The following is a 23,435-nucleotide window of genomic DNA, read 5'->3' on the forward strand; positions in this document are numbered from 1 at the left end:
CTTTAAAAAGGTAGAGAAAATTGGCATATATAAACCAACTCTTCTGCTTAAGAATCTCATCCTATGTAGCCCAATACGAACTATTCTGACTGGCATGCAAGCAAAGGACTTAACCAGATGCCAGTGATCAATCTTCTTTGTGCTAGGCATGTGCTAAGGCCCTCCCCAGTTCTACAACACTCATGGCTATAGCCCTTTTTGCCTTTATTTTTCTTTAGTTTTCTAAAATGCTATCAACAAGGTTGTGGAAGTTCTGGACATTCACAATCAAACACACACAGGAACCAACATTTAGCTCCCCAAGAATTCTGCTTTTGTTATTCCACTCCTCCTTTAGATTTCAGGCCCTGCTGGCAACAGATACTTTCCAAACATGTGGGCAATATCAGACGAGATCTCACAAGCCAGAGCACCTCTGAGAAGTGGTCAGGGGACCAAACTGGAATGCTCCAAACCCCTCCATGCCCTTCCATTAACAGCATTAGGAGAATCAACTGAGATGAGATAAAACCACGGCCATGTACTTCATCAGCAAAATTCACTGACTGCAGGATCTGCATGACCTAAAGACTCCTCTTACTGAAATCTGAAATACACATAACTTCCTACTTTTTCAGCATGGCTTGGAAGGAAAGCAGAAGAGGATCAGTACCGACCACATATGCAGAAATCATAGCCTGTAAACTAGCATAGAAATGAGCTAAAATATTGCAGGAGTTTGTGTGAGAGGAGGCTCAGCGCCAGTGCTGCTGTAGCGAAAGTTGGATCTGTGAAACAGGAAGCTGCAGGTTCAAATCTCGTTGTCCATCAACTCACGGGGTGGCCTTAAGTAAGCCACTCCCAATCCCCTACCCTCGTTCACTCCCAACCACACAGGCCTACCTCACATATTTGTCTTAAGGATCACATCAAAATTTGTGAGGTATTCTGAACAATCTAAAGTTCTGTAAAGGTGCTAAGCATATTATCAATAAAACATGTCATGTCTGGTAGCATCCTGAGTTACCTACGATGCAGACATTTCCCCACACCCCCAATTCCTGTTTTAATACAAGACTCAAAGAATACAGGCCCTTTTCAATAAAACAGTGTTTAATTAATTCTAGTGTATGTACATTGCTGTTCCAGTCTTCACCATGGTCACCCCCGGCATAGCAGCATCCCTGTAACACTACAGATTTGGGGAGGCAGCAGCTTTCCCATCAGCTCCATGCTTATGGGAGGGTTCCAAAGTGCATCCCCGACAACCAGAAGCGGCCAACATTGGGAAGAAAGGGCTTGCGCCAAGGCTCATAGGAAAAACCTGTAACCACTGTTTTCTGACACATGCAGATCATGCGCCTGCACATGGAGGCAGCTCCAGATAATCCCAATGCTCTAGCGAAGGAACTGGCTCTCTCGCTTAAAAAGGAGACTTCACGGTTCTGCACATGACTTCAGAGGCTTCTTTCCGGGTTTCATCTCTGCTGCAAACCCTCTGCCATGAAGGAGGTGTTGAATAATGTACACTGTTCCTTCTCCGCACTCTATGATGTTGGAACAGCTGGGACTGAATGCACGGGGGGGGGGGAGGAGATGGACACCATGGATCGAGTCCATGAACAGAAGCCCTTCCTCCAAGCTCATGGAACTTCCCCCAACATCCTGGAGGAAAGTGCCACCATACGCAGACCGGATCCGTGGAATCCAGGCCAGGTTTCTTTGGCACTGCATAAACTGATCAGAAATAGCGGCAACCAGCACTTTGCATCCAAAAGCAAATGCCAATCTAAGCTTAGAAGGACAACTGCAACATGCGCTGTACTAGTTACTTGGATAAATTATTAGGGACTGTGGTCTATACTGCTGTGTGTGACTTGCTGAAGCTAGGATCCTGCTATGCAATTTTTTGCATCATTTAATGTGTCACATTAATACTCATGCTTTGCTTCAGTTCTGTTTTTAGACTTCCGGTTGGCTCTGCAACCCTAATTCCTATTGTATTGTTTAATGAATGTCCCATCCAGGCGATTGTGTTAACTCACTCTGTGTAATCTGCCTTGAGTCTAAGTGAGACAGGCTGACTATAAATAACATAACTTAAAAAAATAATAATGCTTACTCGGTATTGTTTAAACAACGCAGGCAGGAGTCCATCACGGGCTCATTGCCAAGACAAACCAAGCAGCAATCGTGCTCATCTGTGGCAGAGGCCTTCCTGCAGCCCCCCATGTCTTCTATTCATTCCATCGGGGAGCATGGGAAAACTCAGAAGAGAATGCCCAATTACACTAAAAAGCCCACAAAAATAAGGTTTTTTTAAAAAAGGTGAGAAAAGACACACTGAGGCCTGGTTTAACAAATGTAGCAGAATCAGGGGCATGAATTCCAGGACGACTGAATGTACCCCATCAGACTGTAAGAAAGGTCTAAACCAGAGGTGTTGAACTGAACTGTAACGTGAGCAGATATGACATAAACGCCACTTGGTTGGGACGGGCCTTGCCTTGTCAGCCCAGATCAAGAGTGGGGGGGGCTGCCTTGGCTGGCTCGCAGGCTGGATAAGAACTCTCAAGGGGCCAGGTCCGGCCCTCAGGCCTTATGTTTGACACCCCTGCTCTAAACTGTTCACAGTTCCTCCACATTAATTCCCTGAGAATGGCAAACTGGCACAACATTCGAAGAGCTAGGCTACTCTGTTTTTCCCTGAGTCTAGCCTAGCTCTTTGTACACTGTACTCCTCTGTCATTTACAAGGAACCATTACTGCGAAGGATCCATGAACAATGTAATCCCTCACCTGCAGTCTGAAGCGGCACAGTCCGTTCGCTCTCCTCTGACTCCTCCTCACGACACTGTAACATGTAGGCAGTAGGCCGGGCCTCAGGCTGGCTGTGGTGGGAAACTCTACAGGGAACATTTACTGAGTGCAGCTATCACAAAGAAAAGGAGAGTGCTGGCCCGCCCTCCAGGCCTGTGCAGACAGTCAAGGACCTCCTGGGGTGAGTCCAGGGAAGAGTGCCAGTTCTCTGGGTATAGTTCTGGAACATTATGGTACCAGCATTGTGGTCGGAATTGGAGGGATAAGACCAAGGAGACTAGGCCAGAAGCTTCAGGCACATGCTGCTTTATCTCAAACCAAACAAACAGCAGTGACGGCCTTTGCAGGGTGCTTGAGGCAAAACCTACACGATGGCTACGCGGGCTGAGTGAACAATAGTTTCAGGACCGGCTTACTTGCCAGAGCCGTCTGCTCTTGTTCTGCACTTTGCCCCAAACTTGGATCTGGTCAATAAGGGTTTAATTCGTGCAATGGGGGAGGTTGCGGTGTCGACGCACAAAGGATCCAGGCAAGCGTTTTTACAGTGTGGAAACACAGCTGTGCAAAGATCGTATCCGTGTGCAGTTTAGAGGGATAGCAAAATTCTGGTGCACTCTGAAATTTGCACATGCGCACACAAAAAAGAAGGACCCCCTCCCCTGCAAGATGAGGATGATGATGTCCTCAGGTCAGCAGTTCTAACAGCAAAGCTTATCGAGTTGATCTGTTCCCAAGGGAGGCTTACGGCAGAAGAAGCGCCTGCCTGGCTCAACAGCTTCCAGAAGCAGCCTCCTCTTTCCCATCCCCCAGATAACACACACATCATAGTGGCTTACAAGACAGAGCTCACGTTCTCAGAGCATCCAAGGGGATGCTCACTTGAGGAGGATTAGCCCACCTCCTCCCAGACGTGGCCAACGAGGAAACAAGTGCGGAGACTCCCAAGGTTCACTTGCTTGTTTTTGCCATCAGCGTCAAAGAGCTATGATGTCACGGTCCATCTTCGTCTTCTGAAAGGTGAGCGCCTTGGTTTACATGAAGTCGTCCGAGTCATTGCCATCCTGCAGGAGGAAAGGGAAAAGAGATTTTTTGATGGATGTTTTGAGTACCGTACAATTTTACAGGATGTCAGGTACCAAGTCTTCAGTCCAAAACTGTTCTCTTTCTTGCTCAAGGTTTAATTTATCACCACACTTGGAAGAAGAAACTTCTCCCTAGCTCTGACTGACACGTAACTAAGGTGTACGTTATGTGAGGGGATGGGCCGCTTCTCTCTTCTGGCTTGGCTGTCTACTGTTCATCTGTTTGACATGGTGCTCCTCAGGTGCCTCACTGTCTGATAATGAATTATGTGGATGCAGCCCACGATGATTTAATTGGTGTGTATGTGGGGAAGGGACTGATGTGTGTGAAGGATTCTGCTTTGGGGTAGGAAACCTGATGGGATGACCAGTCTTTTGATGTTTGGGTCAAAAGCGGCTATATGAATCACCAAAGGTAATGCAGATTACACCCTGACTTGAATGGCCCAGGCTAGCCCGATCTCATCGGATATCAGAAGCTAAGGGGGTCCATCCTGGTTAGTACTTGGATGGGAGACCACCAAGGTTCTGCACATGACTTCAGAGGCTTCTGCACATGACTTCTCTCATAGGAAAAACCCCCGGCATAGCAGCATCCCTGTAACACTACAGATTTGGGGAGGCAGCAGCTTTCCCATCAGCTCCATGCTTATGGGAGGGTTCCAAAGTGCATCCCCGACAACCAGAAGCGGCCAACATTGGGAAGAAAGGGCTTGCGCCAAGGCTCATAGGAAAAACCTGTAACCACTGTTTTCTGACACATGCAGATCATGCGCCTGCACATGGAGGCAGCTCCAGATAATCCCAATGCTCTAGCGAAGGAACTGGCTCTCTCGCTTAAAAAGGAGACTTCACGGTTCTGCACATGACTTCAGAGGCTTCTTTCCGGGTTTCATCTCTGCTGCAAACCCTCTGCCATGAAGGAGGTGTTGAATAATGTACACTGTTCCTTCTCCGCACTCTATGATGTTGGAACAGCTGGGACTGAATGCACGGGGGGGGGGGAGGAGATGGACACCATGGATCGAGTCCATGAACAGAAGCCCTTCCTCCAAGCTCATGGAACTTCCCCCAACATCCTGGAGGAAAGTGCCACCATACGCAGACCGGATCCGTGGAATCCAGGCCAGGTTTCTTTGGCACTGCATAAACTGATCAGAAATAGCGGCAACCAGCACTTTGCATCCAAAAGCAAATGCCAATCTAAGCTTAGAAGGACAACTGCAACATGCGCTGTACTAGTTACTTGGATAAATTATTAGGGACTGTGGTCTATACTGCTGTGTGTGACTTGCTGAAGCTAGGATCCTGCTATGCAATTTTTTGCATCATTTAATGTGTCACATTAATACTCATGCTTTGCTTCAGTTCTGTTTTTAGACTTCCGGTTGGCTCTGCAACCCTAATTCCTATTGTATTGTTTAATGAATGTCCCATCCAGGCGATTGTGTTAACTCACTCTGTGTAATCTGCCTTGAGTCTAAGTGAGACAGGCTGACTATAAATAACATAACTTAAAAAAATAATAATGCTTACTCGGTATTGTTTAAACAACGCAGGCAGGAGTCCATCACGGGCTCATTGCCAAGACAAACCAAGCAGCAATCGTGCTCATCTGTGGCAGAGGCCTTCCTGCAGCCCCCCATGTCTTCTATTCATTCCATCGGGGAGCATGGGAAAACTCAGAAGAGAATGCCCAATTACACTAAAAAGCCCACAAAAATAAGGTTTTTTTAAAAAAGGTGAGAAAAGACACACTGAGGCCTGGTTTAACAAATGTAGCAGAATCAGGGGCATGAATTCCAGGACGACTGAATGTACCCCATCAGACTGTAAGAAAGGTCTAAACCAGAGGTGTTGAACTGAACTGTAACGTGAGCAGATATGACATAAACGCCACTTGGTTGGGACGGGCCTTGCCTTGTCAGCCCAGATCAAGAGTGGGGGGGGCTGCCTTGGCTGGCTCGCAGGCTGGATAAGAACTCTCAAGGGGCCAGGTCCGGCCCTCAGGCCTTATGTTTGACACCCCTGCTCTAAACTGTTCACAGTTCCTCCACATTAATTCCCTGAGAATGGCAAACTGGCACAACATTCGAAGAGCTAGGCTACTCTGTTTTTCCCTGAGTCTAGCCTAGCTCTTTGTACACTGTACTCCTCTGTCATTTACAAGGAACCATTACTGCGAAGGATCCATGAACAATGTAATCCCTCACCTGCAGTCTGAAGCGGCACAGTCCGTTCGCTCTCCTCTGACTCCTCCTCACGACACTGTAACATGTAGGCAGTAGGCCGGGCCTCAGGCTGGCTGTGGTGGGAAACTCTACAGGGAACATTTACTGAGTGCAGCTATCACAAAGAAAAGGAGAGTGCTGGCCCGCCCTCCAGGCCTGTGCAGACAGTCAAGGACCTCCTGGGGTGAGTCCAGGGAAGAGTGCCAGTTCTCTGGGTATAGTTCTGGAACATTATGGTACCAGCATTGTGGTCGGAATTGGAGGGATAAGACCAAGGAGACTAGGCCAGAAGCTTCAGGCACATGCTGCTTTATCTCAAACCAAACAAACAGCAGTGACGGCCTTTGCAGGGTGCTTGAGGCAAAACCTACACGATGGCTACGCGGGCTGAGTGAACAATAGTTTCAGGACCGGCTTACTTGCCAGAGCCGTCTGCTCTTGTTCTGCACTTTGCCCCAAACTTGGATCTGGTCAATAAGGGTTTAATTCGTGCAATGGGGGAGGTTGCGGTGTCGACGCACAAAGGATCCAGGCAAGCGTTTTTACAGTGTGGAAACACAGCTGTGCAAAGATCGTATCCGTGTGCAGTTTAGAGGGATAGCAAAATTCTGGTGCACTCTGAAATTTGCACATGCGCACACAAAAAAGAAGGACCCCCTCCCCTGCAAGATGAGGATGATGATGTCCTCAGGTCAGCAGTTCTAACAGCAAAGCTTATCGAGTTGATCTGTTCCCAAGGGAGGCTTACGGCAGAAGAAGCGCCTGCCTGGCTCAACAGCTTCCAGAAGCAGCCTCCTCTTTCCCATCCCCCAGATAACACACACATCATAGTGGCTTACAAGACAGAGCTCACGTTCTCAGAGCATCCAAGGGGATGCTCACTTGAGGAGGATTAGCCCACCTCCTCCCAGACGTGGCCAACGAGGAAACAAGTGCGGAGACTCCCAAGGTTCACTTGCTTGTTTTTGCCATCAGCGTCAAAGAGCTATGATGTCACGGTCCATCTTCGTCTTCTGAAAGGTGAGCGCCTTGGTTTACATGAAGTCGTCCGAGTCATTGCCATCCTGCAGGAGGAAAGGGAAAAGAGATTTTTTGATGGATGTTTTGAGTACCGTACAATTTTACAGGATGTCAGGTACCAAGTCTTCAGTCCAAAACTGTTCTCTTTCTTGCTCAAGGTTTAATTTATCACCACACTTGGAAGAAGAAACTTCTCCCTAGCTCTGACTGACACGTAACTAAGGTGTACGTTATGTGAGGGGATGGGCCGCTTCTCTCTTCTGGCTTGGCTGTCTACTGTTCATCTGTTTGACATGGTGCTCCTCAGGTGCCTCACTGTCTGATAATGAATTATGTGGATGCAGCCCACGATGATTTAATTGGTGTGTATGTGGGGAAGGGACTGATGTGTGTGAAGGATTCTGCTTTGGGGTAGGAAACCTGATGGGATGACCAGTCTTTTGATGTTTGGGTCAAAAGCGGCTATATGAATCACCAAAGGTAATGCAGATTACACCCTGACTTGAATGGCCCAGGCTAGCCCGATCTCATCGGATATCAGAAGCTAAGGGGGTCCATCCTGGTTAGTACTTGGATGGGAGACCACCAAGGAAGTCCAGGGTTGCTTCGCTCAGGCAGACAATGGCAAACTACCTCTCTTCTTCTCTTGCCTTGAAAAACCTATGGGGTCATCATAAATCAGCTGCGACTTGACAACACAAAAGTGGTTTACAGCCCTCATAAGTACAAATAAGAATCATATCGAACTCCTTCCCTGAACTTTAATAAGAAAAAAGGGAGAGGTCAGCCAGCCAGTGTCCTCCATTCCTCTATCCCACTGCTGACGTCACATTTCCACACAAGGCTCTGTTGTCCATCCTTGCCAAGAGGCACTGGACAGATCCCACTTTCCTTGCAGAAGTAGCGTGCAAAGGAGCCAAGGGCATGGATTGGTGACCAGCTGATCCAAGAGTGAGCCTAGATTCTAGAGGTCTAAGATTCTGTTCAGTAAACATCAGAAGGGAAGTGGTGAGGGGAACAGAAATGAGTTTGATGTGACAGCCACAACTCACTTGGCCATTCTCAGTTGGAGCCCATGATATGTGGGTAGTGACTGCGGATCTTGCCCCTGTTTCCCTTACACCAGAAATCTTTTTTTGACCTCAGGAAAGTTTCTCCCCAGGGGCCGTATAATCTAATAGCCACACAGGTTGGAAGTCTACAGTGGGGAAGAAAAGGGTTAGGGTCTCAGAGCCTCGTGAATAAAATTTCCCAGAGTCAGAAAGAACTACAGGGAGAGGGGGATGCAGGAAAGATCCATGACCTTCAGCAACTTTCACTAACAAATCACTGGATTCAATCTTTCGGCCACAAGCGCCTCACTGTAGCAGCCTGGACATACCTGATTCGAGGACATGTTTTCAGCCTTCATTAAGGAAGAGTAATTCCTGCAAAGGAAAAAGAAAAACTTTGTTAGCTACCAACTACCGATGGGTGTACAACCTCCGCTGCTTCAAGACTGCTTTAAGCTAGCCCACAGTTCCTGATGCCTTTATGAAGCACACTGGACCATCCAAGAGGAAGTCTAAAATCTTCAGCTGTGCCTGCTCTCTGTGCTGCACTCCCTGCTTCTTTTGCATTACCAGCAGGAGCTCCACAGCAGAAGTTTCCACCAGTGCCAGCCTCTCCTTTACCCTGAGGCACGTAAGACTACTCATCATACCCCTACACATGAAGCCAGCTTGGGCTAGTCACACTCTCTCAGCCCCACCTACCTCCCAAGGAGTCTGTTGTGGGGAGGGTAAGGGAAGGTGATTGTAAGCCAGTTTGATTCTTCCTCAAGTGGTAGAGAAAGTCGGCATATAAAAACCAACTCTTCTACCTTACTGGTTCATACCAACAAAGCAACAAAGGTCCCGGAGAGAGGCCTTGTACTAATGGGATGTTCGCTAAAATACAGGAGATGGAAATATACTGTTTTCCAGCCCAAAAAAAAAAAAAATGGTTTTCTATGTGTTAGCTGCCAGAGAGAGGAAAAGGCTGAAGCCCCAGAATCCACTGGACTCTTGACAGTCCTTCTAATGACTTTTCAGAGGAGAGAATAGTTCAGCCAAGGGCAAAAGCCACACCCAGGCCGAAGCCAACTCTGCAATCTTGTTATTCAAAAGTAGTGCTTTGATCTGAAGGCTCTCCATAACTTCAGGGACTGTGTGGTGTGATGGTTAGACGACCAACAGATTATATACAAAACAAAAAGAAGAAAAAAGTTACAGAGATAAAAGCAAATAAATAAATAAATAAATCAGAACGATAATGAACAATTTTGGGGGGAATGGGAGGCTTGGAGAATGTACTGTGAAAATTATTTTTTAACGGGACTATTCAAAGGATACTCATTGATCTAATCCCTCATTTATATTTTGTATTAATTTTTATATTAGGTATTGACTTTATAATGTTGGACATGACAAGAATAGATTAAATAAAATAATATAGGGATTAGTTCCGTTAGCAAAAAGATTATACAATTTAATTTTAGACGGAAGAGGGAGAGGGGGAAGTCATTTGATTGTTAAATTAGAAAACTATTTCTTTCTCTTTATTATTACTATTATATTGTTTTTATGGATATATTAAATGAAGAAAAATAATAAAAAATATTTTTAAAAAAAACACAGAAGGAAAAACCAAACTCGACAAGTCTGTTGAAGGAGGGGCTGTGACTCAGTGGTAGGGCATCTGCTTGGCATGCAGAAGGTCCCAAGTTCAATCCCTGGCATCTCCAGTTAAAGGGACTAGGCAAGTAGGTGATGTGAAAAACCTCTGCCTGAGACCCTGAAGAGATGCTGCCGGTCTGAGTAGTTAATACTGACTTTGATGGACCAAGGATCTGATTCAGTATAAGGTTCAGTCAGATCCCGCATTTTTCTTAATACAGATCGTAGCAGCTAAACACAAATCCGAGTCTAATTTTTGCCACCAAAAGACTTTAAAAAGTTTCCAAGGTGTCAAGAATGAAGATGCCTGCCAACTTTCACCTTTAAATGAACAAACATATGTATTTTCTGCACTAGGAAGAGAACAGGCATTGCTCGTTTAGGGTAACAAGCGGCATAAGCCCTAAACCAGAGCAGCCTCCCTTTGCTTTTTATTGCTCTCATGGCTGTTAGTGAATCAGGCACAAAAACTACAAACATTCTAGCAGCTGACAGACCGAGCACCCTGGCAAATGCAACAGGCCCCTCCATCCTCCCTCACCTGAGTTCCTCCATCTCTTTTTTCTTCTTCATCTCCTCCTTCTCTTTCCGCTTCATCTCCTGGATCTGGGCCTTCTTCTCGTTCCTCTCCTCCCGGTCACGGGCCTCCTTCTCTGCACACAGGTCTGGGAATTGCTCCGTTTTGGTCTTCTCCAGTCGGTTCAAGATCTCGTTCACCTTCTTCTCCACTGTCAACGTCTTCACCTTGGGGCAAGGAAAGAACCATGATGGAAAAAACTCTGTTAACGGGTATGTAACAGAAGGACAGAAAAGAAAGGAAACCCCTAAAACCACATTCATATGAGATGCAGATGAGCTGTGTAAATCTAGAGCAATCCCAATGCACAAGAAAACCACAAGGGAAGGTAGTGCTCTTGAAGGCACCAATGCAGCAGGTGCACCACGGCAATCTCTATAGCACTGCAAGGGAGCCTGTGACACACTTAAGAAGGCAAGATGTCCTACACAATTGCACAAGTGTAAGACTCCACACAAGCAGCAGGTCAAACCCCAGCAGCTGGAATTCAGGAAAGCTAAACCCAGCCTTCCCTCCGGCTGTCTTCTTTATTACTCAGTTTATTCAGAAATCCTCTACTGAAATCCATTTTTCTGAAATCCCTGCTCCGCTTTCCCCCTCCTGTCCTGCAGCTTCTCCATCCCGAACACATCTCTGTTCTCACCTGCCCTCCACTCAGCTTCTTGTTTCCTTCGCATCCTCCCATCTCCCACAATTCTGGAAATGGCCATTCTCTAATCTCAATTCTGGAAATGGCCATTGTCTACTCCTCCTTCGGCCATTCTCAAATCTCACCCATTCAGAGCTTTTCCTGAATCCAGCTAGCAGCCCACTCAAGATTCTTACAGCCCCATCTAGCCATGCATACCTGCATTAGCTGGCTGGACCTCGTTGATGTCCTCAAAGCTACAAAAACCAATTTTCCCTCCACTTGTTCAGATTCTGACTTGCCCCAGGGGACCAGGCAAAGGGCTACTGACAAGCCTGCACTGCAGTGCCACTTTCTTTGTTCTGCTACTAGCCATTAACAGAGCAGAATTACACAATTTATGCAAACATGGAAATGCCTTATCAGACTATAGGCACAGACAAAAATTTGGCCCTTGCACATCATTATTTACTTATGCAGATCAATGCTCCCTGGCCCACAACATCCAGGCTACCGAACCAGGGAACAAGGAAGCGAAGACGCGCGAAAAGAAGGAAGTCTGGAATGGGGCTTCATGGGAATGCTCAAGAGTTATGACAGCCTCCACCCAAACCACTCGCAGCTCCTCTGAATTTAGCAGACCTTTTAAAATGGTCCTCTGCAACAGAAGAGGCAATGGACTGGATTATGGGAGGCGGACAGAAAGACGTATCAAGGATCCTGGCAATTTCCTGGATCCCAGAGTCTGTGGCAGGATAACCGGCAGGCAATAAAGCCAGAGCTCCTGCCAATGCATCTTCCCAACTCCTGCAAAGCTAATGCTGTGAGATGCAAGCAAAGCCTCTGGATTACAGAGAAATCTCAGAATGGGCAAGACCCCGCTGCTGCCAGGACTGAATGGAAGGCTGCAGTTGTCCCTAGTTTATTTATACTGGCTATGAATGGAGTTTCTTGTGAACTCTCATTCGCCCTTCCATAATGTCATAAGGTCAAAATATTCGCACATACGCTTCCTGCCTTGGGGGAAAAAAACCTCGCTGTGCTGTGGGGGCCTCCAGTAACCAATTCCTAGCTCTTTAATTTAATTGGAAAGGCTTCTTTTTCCAGGCTCAGGAGATGACATCACTCATCCTAGGTAACAGAGGAAGTCTAAGGAACAGCCAAAATATAACCCCAGGAGGTGAAGCAGGATGGCTCTCTCCCCTACTGGAAACTAGCCACTCTTTGTACTCAGCGCTGGCCTGATCTCTGACACGCAACTTCACAACATGGTCACTCATTCTAGGGAGGGGAGAAATGAGGAAGGCCTCAGCAAGCAACGGATTCATTTACATTCTGAGGTTTAAAAAGCACCTCTGGAGTTTTGTGATCTTGAAGAAAAACCAGAGCTAATGAAAGTGAAGTTTCTTGTTCCAAATTAAAGGGTACAGGTTGTATTTACAGCTCACAGTTCGCTTCTGGCTTCTAGCTTTCAGATTCCTTGAAGTTTAGCTTTTATTAAAAATTGCACAACTGATGGTTGTTTAGAAGAACTATGAAAGCAAGGGAAATTAACATACATATTTACTTCATTTATACCCCACTTCACTCCCCAGTGGGGTCCCAAAGAACTAACAACATTCTCCCTTCCTCCATTTTATCCTCACAACAACCTTGTGAGGTAGGTTAGGCTGAGAGTGTGTGACCAGCCCAAGGTCACCCAGCAAACTTCCATAACCAAGTGGGGATTTGCACCTGGGTATCCCACACTCTAACCCCTACACCGCCCTGGCTCTCATATGCAGCTAATACCAAGGCAGACTACTGGTCCATCTTAGCCTAGTGCTACCCTCCTCTGACTGAGAGCAGCTCTCTAAAATTTCAAACAGAGACAGATCTTGCCCCAAACTGCTACCCAAGATCCTTGGGGACACCAAGGACTGCTCAGAGCCCTTGTGGATTGAAAGCATGTCCTCTATGAGTGAGCTACGTCTTCTCCCAAATCCCAAGCTAATGAGCATCAATCCACAAAGCACTGTCCCAGTAGACATTAAAGCTGTACAGCCATTACCAGTTTAAATCATTAATTTTTTACAACTCCCCTGAAGCCATACACAGGCAGCTTAACTGGACAAGAACTCTTCCTTTAGGGGTGCTGAATAGTTATACAGCTTTATATTGCCAACACAGCCCTCCTTAAGTAATCCCTGGTCCTTCCGTGCCTCACACTGGCTGTCAATGCAGTAATGGAGCGACTCAGAGATGTGCCTGCACCAATCTGCCTTCCATGGAAAATCCCCTGCCCCTCTCTATGGGGCGTATCTGCGAAGCTTCCCACTAGTTTCTTGGGAAGCATGCCAAGGCTCTGGAGGAGGAAGGTGGTGCCTTGGGAGAAGCTGGCAAGAACACACACACTTACGTCCTTCTGTCTGTGGAACCCGATCTGTCCCACGTCCATGTCTGCTGTTTTCTTTAGATTAGTCCACGGGGTGTACACAACGTTGACGTTGTTCATTTTGCAGCCTGGGGGCGGGGAGAGAAGAGAGGTGAGGGGTAAAGTCACTCCTTTCACCAAGAGCAAAAGAAGCAAAGCCAATATTTCTCTCCTCATCTATGTATTTACTATGCAATAGAATTCTTCTGTTGTAACAATACAGTGCCTGTAGTCACTCTTTGAGAGATAGGAAATTATACGGTGATGAGCTGGTTATTGTTATTGATTAGGAGGAAAAGAAGCAAGTCTGGCACAGCTCTTGCTCTGCTGCCCATGTAAAGAAAAGCTACATCGCACCCTTCGTGCAAACCTGAGGGTTAAATCAGAGCTAAACTGGCCCCAGAAGGACACAAACGGCAAAGAGAACTTCAAGGCCCCCCTTCCCCTACCTCAACTGGCTCAGGCTGCAACAAGAAAGCAACACAAAGGACTCAAAAGAGGTTTAAAGGATGCTCAAGATGAAAATTTTGAATAGCGACAGCAGTCACTGAACAAGAAATCTACTTCACATGAAACAGCAAAACATGAAATGTGCTTCAAAACTTGAGGGCTGCAACCCAGCCACAGTATTGGTGTGTACGAAGCCCCATGCATGCTAGGGATTCTTCTGAGGAAGAGTCACGTCTACTCGTTGGGGTAAGCCCATTCATGTACATCTCACCCACAAATGTGGAATTCTCTTCTTTTGGAGGCCTTGGTACCAGAGCCTTGGTACTGTTCAGACCTTCCGGTTTGCACTGGCCTTTGATAGACAGGATCAGGCTCATATCATTTGGTGTGGCATTTTCTATGTTCAGTTCACTGCCTGTTGTGCTTTTTAAGACTTCATTACTCGGACCCTAGTGCTCAGGGGTGGAGTGGAACCAACACAATTCAAAATACATAAGGTCCAAATTGGCAGGAAAATAGGGTTCGACATCACCTCATTGCACTTGATATCCGGTTACCTCCTAAATATAGTAAACACCTCTCACACAAAGTTTTCCCAAAAGCCTTGAGGCTCAAAACCAGCTCTAGAAGAGACTCACCCATTTTCAAGTCCTGGACAAACAGATTCTGTAACTTCTCTGGGGCACATCTGCTAGCTCAACCCACATGGATCACGGTCCTAAGCCCCTTCTGCTTCAGGGTACCCCCATATCTCTCCAAATTCTAAGCCTTCCCCCACCCTCTGCCACTCGCCTCTTGAATTCTTGCTCCCTTGTCGGTATCGTCACCAATGCAATGGCCTTAATTTCTCACCTTGAATGCTGTTGGCCTTCACCAGGTGTGCACAATCTATCAAAACCTCTTTCGGGATGTCATCCACTGTTTGCCCCTAAAACAGTCCAAGGTTGACATGAGAAATCCATGAGCAGCAGACGTCAAAATGAATGCTATGAAAACAACTTGGTCCTTAAACATAGCAATGGGCCTCTGCACCGTACAAACTATTAATAGACTATCTCCTATTGTATACTACTACCACTTTAGCCTTTCAATTAGTTCGTGTAGTTCTCTCCCACAGTAATCCTTACCATAGTCTTGTAAGGCAAGGCAGCATTATTTCCCTCCTACCACTGAGGGTGAGAGATCACCTGGTGGCCAAGACAACATTTGAACCAGGGACTGAAGTCTTCCCATTCTCTTACTTTCCTATGCAGTTGTCACAGAGAAGCTCAGTCTCAGCCTTCTTTACTGCAACTGATATTTAGGCACTTCAATGATTACATGTAGCCTTTGCAGATGAAGCCTCTCATTCTTTCTCTCCGGCAACCTTGGGCCTGCATGCCATGCTCCATCCCACCCAGAGGCACTGCAAAACTGATCTTCAACCAGACATTAGACATTCAAGCAGACATTAGGTGTGCTGGGCCTCTTCATCCCACTGGGCCACAGCTCTATTGCTCTTGACTTTCATGAACACATGCAGTTAAATGACGTGGCAATGGAAGAAATCTGGGTGGAATACGCCAGTTTGGAATGCTCCCCCCAGGTAAATAATACTGGGGAAGGAAGTTTTCATTCCACCTGCTTCCACCTGCACAAGTTTACAGTTTTAGGGGAGCATTCAAAAAGGGCAACCTTGTACCTGAAGTGGCACAGACTGTTCTTCCACATCATTCCTGCTGCATGTGTAGACCCAGCCATTAACGGCTTCCAGCACCTCAACCCCCGCAAGCATGTTTCCTGATGGGATGCCAGCAGCCAGTGTGAGGAGCAAACTCAAAGCTCAACCAAGCACCGTTGCCTATCGAGGAGGAGAAGTAGAGCCCTGCAATTACCTTGTGTAGCCTGAGGTAGACATGAGCAGAGGAGAGCTTGTCCACATGGAACCTACACAACACAAGCACAGATTGAACAGAGGCGATGATTCAATCCAAAAGCAACGTTTCCATTCATGCGGCCATTTTAAAGCATGCATATTTTATAGCATGAGAAGGGATTCTTATGGCTTATCATACTCACATCTCTGAGCAAATATTCCTGCGGCCTCAAGAGGAGACTGAAAAGGCTGAAGGAAACATCTGCTAAAATGGCCAACGTTTTCTTTGCATTATTAAAAAAAAAAGGTAAAGATGTGTGGCCAACTGCTCCCTCTAGTGATCCCAGCATTCAATCAATGAGATCACAGCTGAAAGTGTTCCTTTGCAAAATCCTCTAGATATTATCCTGCCAAGAAATATCAGCCAGTTCATGAATCATTCCAGATATTAGTTTCAATATCTTCCCATCTCTTGGACTTCTTAACTCAGTTGTGTTTTAGGTCCTAATTTCCAACTGTATGTGGCGCGTATATACAGTTATATTTTCTGCACTGGCACTTTGGCTATGGAAACGCCTCCCTGCATCTCGCTTCCTCAGCTTCATGCATTAGACAAAAACATTCATATTGAGACAGGCTTTTGGTTAAAGAGGTTGTACATACTTGGTTTTATCTTCTTTTTTGTTCCTTTTACCTTGCTCAACAATTGTTGGGTCTTTTAAAAACAAATACTACTGGCTTGTTACCTTGCACTGAGACATTATTGACGCTTTAACTGATTGTTGATGTTTTAATGGCAGTTTTATCAGCCATCTCAAAAACCCTCAACAGAGAGGCAGGATTAAAACAAAATTAAATTAGATACCCATGCGCAAAATCACTCCAGCAGATGATTGACAAACCCACCCACTCTGAATAGCCTACAAACCAGCCCTATCATTTCAGTTCTTGCCAGGGGTGAAAGGATTGATTTAAGCATGGTGGAAAAGCCCAGTGTCTCATTAAGCCTGAGCCCTCAGCCACTTCAGAGTAAAGCAGGTATCCCAAAGATCCACCCCAGGCAGGCATTTCAGCTGCTCTATGTGCAGGTCAAGCTCAGTGTAACCACACTCAGTTCTTCTTGCCTGCCAGCCTCACCTTTACATGAGCCAAAGATGTGACAATTTGAGGAAGAGTCTACAGAGAATAACTAATACAGGCAGAGGTTTGGCTCTTGGCAAATACCACCAGGTCCTTGTAGGACCCACGCTGCCAGAACTAAGGATGGGATCTTCAAGCCATTTTTAGGTCAACGTATTCAGCCCAATTTAAATGGGCTTATGTACGAATGAGCGGTATCAGCCAACTTTCTCTATGGGTTGACAGGGCCTAGTGAAAGGAGTCCTGCCAATTCGCTTGCATAACATCCAAATGTTACCAGTAAAATCTCTCACTGGATCTACTAAAGTCTACCAGAAGGTCCATTTGAATGTTTTTGGATCCTCTACATCTGAGGCTACCACCATCTAACCTAAGCAAAAAAAGTAACATATTTGCATGCCAGAAATCTGATAAGTTTTTTAGACCTTGAGCTGGCACGAAGCCAACTGGGCTTAGAGAAGAATGCAAAATGGGATATCCCTAAAATCAGAGTCGTTTGACAAGACCCCAAAAGTGCAACCGGACTATAAAATTCTTGCAAAAAAGGATTGAATCAAAGAGAGTAGCCCAATTGAATGCTGCCTATTTGCTTAAAAAGTCCTAGAAAACTAGGACATCAAGGTAAAATGTCTCAGACCTCTCCCTGGTGTGGCAGATGTTTATATGCACACAGAGGTTTACTTTTTGTTTTTTCTTATATGGAACAGTATTCAAAAACTTAACAGCCCCCAGTGGCAGGTACATGGGAAAAGGGCCTGCTTTATGATTATCTGAATTTGTTGATCAACTTCATGAAGGTCTCACTGCGCCCTTGAGTTGTTCACCTGACAGGTTAAAAAAGATTTGGTGAATTGATCAAACATTTCTAAAGCATTAACATCTTTAGAACAAAAGCTACCTGGATTGTTTTCAGGCTTGAAACTTTTCCTCACTACAAAAATAAATCAGTTAACTTAAGAGGTTTTTTTAAACGTCAATAATTTTTAACAATGGCCGGTGGATTGAAGGCAGGGTATTTGTCAAATATAAATAAATACAAATAAAATATTCTATAAATGCTTCACTTAATAGTTACACTCTTTGGCTTTTATCTGGACCATGAGTGTCAGCGTAAAGGTTCAGGTTTTTTAAAAAATTAAATGGAAACAGAAAGAAATCAAAGTAACAATGATTAAATAAAAGTCCATTGAACAGGCTAACTTTCTGCTCAAATGTACCTAGAGTTGTAGTAGGTGGTCAGTAGGAGCAGCTGTGCCATGATTTCACTTATTGTAATTTTTAGAAGTACCCTAAGTGATCAAGTGGCCTTCAACGTCTGCCCTAACAAATGACTGCGCCACAAAACAAAAGAGGTAAGCTGCCATTCTTCACTTTCCTTGTGTGTGTGCATTCTTCACTTTCCTTGTGTGTGTGTGTGTAGTGTCGTCAAGTCGCTTCCGACTCATGGCGACCCTATGAATCAATGTCCTCCAAAATGTCCTATCTTTGACAGCCTTGCTCAGATTTTGCAAATTGAGGGCTGTGGCTTCCTTTTCCTAGCATGACTGTCTTTTCCAGTGACTCTCGTCGTCTCATGATGTGACCAAAATACGATAGCCTCAGTTTAGTCTTTCCTTATCTGACAGTATTTGACCACCAGCAGATAACAGGCAGCCAATTAACAATACCCTAGCATTTAATTGACAGTGTGCTACCCCTAATGCAATCAAAGAGGATGCTTACAGAACTTACCAAATGTCTTCTGGCCAGCCATACTTTATTAGGTCTTCATCTAATAAAGAAGTGGGGGGAAAAGCAGTCAATTTTGAGTAGACAATTCTCAAATCAAGAGATTAACCTTTTATGCCACATTTATCATTTAAACAGATTACAGTGCACACTGAAGCGCATGCCAAAGATCTCTTTGGGGGTGGGGAGAGAGAACCCAAGACAGAGCTCCCAAGAAATAGCTTGTTATTCAGTCTGAATTCTGAGTGATGGCCTCTCATTAGATATGACAGAGCTGCAGCCTCGATGAAAGGAGGATTGGAACATCACAATACTGGCATCTCTAAAGACTGATGCATGCATATTTTCCACAGTCACATCAGGGATGGAAGCACTCTGTGGTATGCACAAAACATCCTAGAACAATGAGCTTCAATCTTTTCTATTCAGTGCTTATCTACTACCATCAGTGTTTCAACAGGCTTTTCAAAAATTCAAGCAAAATATTTTGCTAACGGTTTAGAAACAAATTAACTGTCTAATTCAGTTTGTATCAACAATATACGAAGACGCCACATACCAAGACGGACCGCAGCTAAGTAGTACATACTGTGATGAAAAGCAGCACCCTAAAGTTTCAGGCAGAAGTCTTTCTCAGTTGTGAAACCTTTACTTGGCAATCACAGAGAATAAACCAGAGACCTTAGGTATGCAAAGCTTGTACTACCATTGAGACACAGCCCAACTCCATTAAATAAAGGAAGCTACCTTATGCAAAGCCAGTTATAGCCCAGTACTGTGTCTTCTCTAACCAGAACAGATTACCAAGGCACAGAAAGATCTCTCCCACCAAGCTCCTCGTGGTCCTTTTTGTTCGCAGATTGAACCTAGGACCTCATGTATACAAAACCTGCGCTCTCACACCCAGTACTGCCACTCCACCCAGTACTTTCTGAAAAGAATAAGCAGCCTACATCTGAGATTTAGAGATGATTTAGAATTACAGGATGAGAACAACAAGAAAGAGCCCTGCAGTTTTTGGATTGGATTCAAAGTTGCATAAGAGCTCAACAAGAGGAAAGGATCATACCATAACCCATCTGCTGTCTCTGTAAGAAAGGGGGCTATAAATGAAGTTAATAATAATCTCTCCCTGCCACAGCACCCCATGAACTGCTGCCCCTAAGTATCAAAGGGTGCCAGGAACAGCATCGGCTGCAGTGTGGGGCTCTACAGTGGAAGAGGGGAATCGGCAAAAATCGTGTCCTTTCCAAGTTGAACTGTGTACAACTCCATGCTAATGTAATTATTTGTAGGAAGGAATAAAGACTCTTACACCATTTATGCATGGGAGGTTTTGCCTTGGATTTGCCGCTCTCTGGATGAACATTTTCCCCATCTGAATTCTCAGAACTCAAAAATAAGCCCCCATGCAGAGTTTTGAAAATTCGGACGGGGAAAATGTTCATCTAGAGAGTGGCAAATATAAGGCAAAACCTCCCATGCATAAGTGGCCTTATAGTGCAATCTTATATTGAATTGTGTGTGACATAGTAATGGTGGTTGTGAAGTTTGCATGCGTCTAGCCACTCTCAAGAGACATGAATACAGAGCTCACAATAAACAGCCTTTTAGCAGGAGAAGGGATGGCTTGTGTCACTCCAACTTCCATTAACAAGAGCCAATGAGGTCTCTAGGGAATAGGCATAACTCATCAGAACATCAAAGTTTAAATAAAGGCCACAGGGCCTTTGCTTAAAACAAAGTATATAAGACTGACCTTATCTTGTCAGGTACCTACAAGGAGTTTCATACTTACTTTCATATTTATCTTTTCCCATGTAAATGGTGTAAGCAGAGGGGACAACTGAGGGATTAAAAAGGAAAATAGAAAGTGTTATGGATCAAACCATACACAGATGTACAGCACAAACAGATATACTCCAGAAAACAGACCCAGAGTGTCAGTTTTAAACCCAGACTCCTTCACTGCATTCATTGCAAGTATGGAGAAGTGCACAAGCCTGGCAACCAGGTTCTTCAGGCTAAATGTCACCTTGACGTGATGTTTGAATGCAGCCAAATTCAGCTATGAAGTTTTAACATGGCAGCATTTCAAGTACACGTGCTGACTCTCAAGGAGAATCAGGAAGCATTCAATCTGAAAAATTAGCAACCCAAAACATCAGTCCTCAACAGAGTATTGTAAGAAGCATGGCTCTTATTCATTCTGAAACAAGTTAGACAGGAGTTCAAATCACATCCCTTACAATGCAAGCAGATCACAGGACACTTTTTCATTGAAGGAGGATTTCACGCACACACTAAATGCCTAAAAAGTCTTCAGAATTTATAGTAGCAAGAGAATTATCGTTTAATTGCACTTACAAAATTATTACCTTGACCCAAAAAGTAAAGGGACTTAAATCAATAAAATAAGGTATGATCTACAACTAGTTTCCAAGTCTAAAATTCCACATTATGCTCAGTTTAAACGCAAATATAAACTTGCACCATACCTAGCAGATGTATTTAACTTAAGAAAGCCTTTACATTGTTTGAAACATGACTCACATCATTTGCTAGTACTGATGGGCAACAAAAACAAAATTTTTGCTTCGCAGTTTTGTTCATGTGGGGAACGTGGGCATAGAGTAGGGGTCACTCCATGTGGGGGGGGAAGTAGTTGTGAATTTCCTGCACTGGGCAGAGGACTGGACTAGATGACCCTGGTGGTCCCTTCCAACTCTATGATTCTATCATATGAACACAGTGAAGAAGTATAAGGCTTCATGAATACTAATTCCATTTCATGATTCCTAATCCTATTTTGATTTCTTTTTCAGGTTTAATCATAAGCCTTGGTCACATAGGGAAGAACAGGAATAGCGAAAGCATGCCAAATTTGCACCTCGGAGACCACATACTTCCAAAGGCACTGGTCGAGCACCATCTCGTCATCTAAAGTAACTTTAGAAGATCGAAAAGAGAAAGCCGCACACATCCCACCCTATCATCGCTTGAGGAAGAACAGGATATACATGGAACAAACAAATAAAACACTGCCCAAAGGGGGGAAATCCCATTATCAAAAAAGGCTGCACAAGTCTCCCTGCAGAAGCTGGCCAGAAGAAAGTGAACAGGAAGGAATTATATCTATCAGGCAGGCAGCAGTTTGGGAAACGGGCTGGTGAAATCCCAATTATGTGGATTGTGAGGGAGAGGGAGCACTTCCACCCTTTTTTCCCTTTGGGTGGGAGATGCTACAGCCACTGAATTTCTGTCTACCACGCTGCACTGTTGTGGTTTTTATTATATATATGCAAATCTATGTCAACCCTTCTCCACAGTGGATAGCCATGTTAGTCTGTCTGCAGTAGTGGAAAAGAGCAAGAGTCCAGTAGCACCTTAAAGACAAACAAAAATATGAAGATGCCCTTTTCTACTAACCCTTCTCCACTTTGCCCTCACCTCCCTCCTCCCCCTTCACAACCTCTCTGTGAAATTCACACTGTTGAACCTTAGGGCTGGCACCACTGTGGATCCCCCCCCCCCCGAGAAGTTTTAATGTTTGATTGCCTTCCGTTTTGAGAACAGTCTCGGCTGAAAGAGTCTGTCCCTAGCTCTACCAATCAACTCATAATATGGACAGACCCAGGCATGGAAACCCAAAGCGGGGGTGGGGGGGGGGCCACCATAAGGAACCCTTAACGCCCTACAGGCAAAGTTAGGCCACACTTACCGCTGGACGTGAAGTAAAACACCATGGCAACAGCTAGCGGTACCCGCCTGCAACGAGCACTTCTTGCGCCCTGGAGACCAAGCCGGAAACACTCGTTAGACGGCAACCGCAATCCGCAGATTACTACTTCCTGTTTCAGCCACACCGACTTTCCGGAAATGACGCTTTCTAAGCCCCGCCCATGGAGAAGAATGACCTACGGACTGAAACCGCTACGATCCTCGACTGGCGCAGAGTAGCTTCGCGCTGGCCATCTCTATGATGAAAACCCGCCAGGCTTCCGGAGATTGGATGTTAAAGAAAACCGGAAGTGACCGTTGACGGCGTACTGGGGTATTCAAGAACTCACTTCCGGCGAAACCTCCCTGCGCGAGGCAAGAGTGGCGGAAGTACAGGGGGATCGATCGCATTTGAAATTTCTAATAAATCGGGGCAGGTGCGGGAGTTCTTTTGCTCTCAGAGAAAGGTCATTAATGGGTGGGAAGAAAGCAGGCAGAAAAGTTCAAAGATGGGATTGAGTTGAGGTGATCTTTTTTTTAAAATAATTTTTTATTTTTCTTCATTTAATATATTCATAAAAACAATATAATAATAAATAGAAAAACAAATATTTTTCTAATTTAACAATCAAATGACTTCCCCCTCTCCCGTCTAAAGTTAAATTGTATAATCTTTTGCTAACAGGACTAATCCCAATATTATTTTAATTTATCTGTTCTTGTCATATCCAACATTATGAAATCAATAACTAATATAAAAACCCAAAATATGAATAAGGGATTAGATCAATGAGTATCCTTTAAATGGTCCCATTAAGAGTTGAGGTGATCTTGTATATGAATAAGGGTTCTAAAATTATGAGTTGCTCTTCTGACTCTTTTCTGTCCAAGTACTGCTGAGTGGTGGAGTACCTGGCATTCCAGACCCTCCTCCATTGCCCGAGGTATTCATACATCTGATTTGGTGCATATCAGCTGTGTGCTGCTTGACGTCCTATTTACACCAAATCAGATGATAAGGCAGCACATGGACACAGTGGAGGTAGTGCCAGCATGTTGAAGGGGTGGGAAGGCAAAGGCCCTTTGGTTTCTTCCA

General features: G+C 45.1%; 1 protein-coding gene across 1 annotated transcript in view; it reads right to left on the minus strand.

Moving 5' to 3' along the window:
• Positions 1 to 6,888: 6,888 nt before the first annotated feature.
• The window catches only part of CCDC25 (coiled-coil domain containing 25), a 103,937-nt gene continuing 87,390 nt past the window's right edge, over positions 6,889 to 23,435 (minus strand). Inside the window, exons 2-10 of the mRNA XM_056852494.1 lie at positions 22,341 to 22,374; positions 20,418 to 20,465; positions 18,623 to 18,662; positions 15,771 to 15,822; positions 14,749 to 14,824; positions 13,432 to 13,535; positions 10,370 to 10,572; positions 8,514 to 8,559; positions 6,889 to 7,176 (exon numbers count right to left, since the gene is read on the minus strand). Coding sequence (XP_056708472.1) covers positions 7,147 to 7,176; positions 8,514 to 8,559; positions 10,370 to 10,572; positions 13,432 to 13,535; positions 14,749 to 14,824; positions 15,771 to 15,822; positions 18,623 to 18,662; positions 20,418 to 20,465; positions 22,341 to 22,365 — 624 coding nt within the window. The 5' untranslated portion in view covers positions 22,366 to 22,374 and the 3' untranslated portion in view covers positions 6,889 to 7,146. The remainder of the gene's footprint in view (positions 7,177 to 8,513; positions 8,560 to 10,369; positions 10,573 to 13,431; positions 13,536 to 14,748; positions 14,825 to 15,770; positions 15,823 to 18,622; positions 18,663 to 20,417; positions 20,466 to 22,340; positions 22,375 to 23,435) is intronic.

Source organism: Euleptes europaea, chromosome 7, assembly GCF_029931775.1.
Source record: "Euleptes europaea isolate rEulEur1 chromosome 7, rEulEur1.hap1, whole genome shotgun sequence".
NCBI lineage: Eukaryota > Metazoa > Chordata > Lepidosauria > Squamata > Sphaerodactylidae > Euleptes > Euleptes europaea.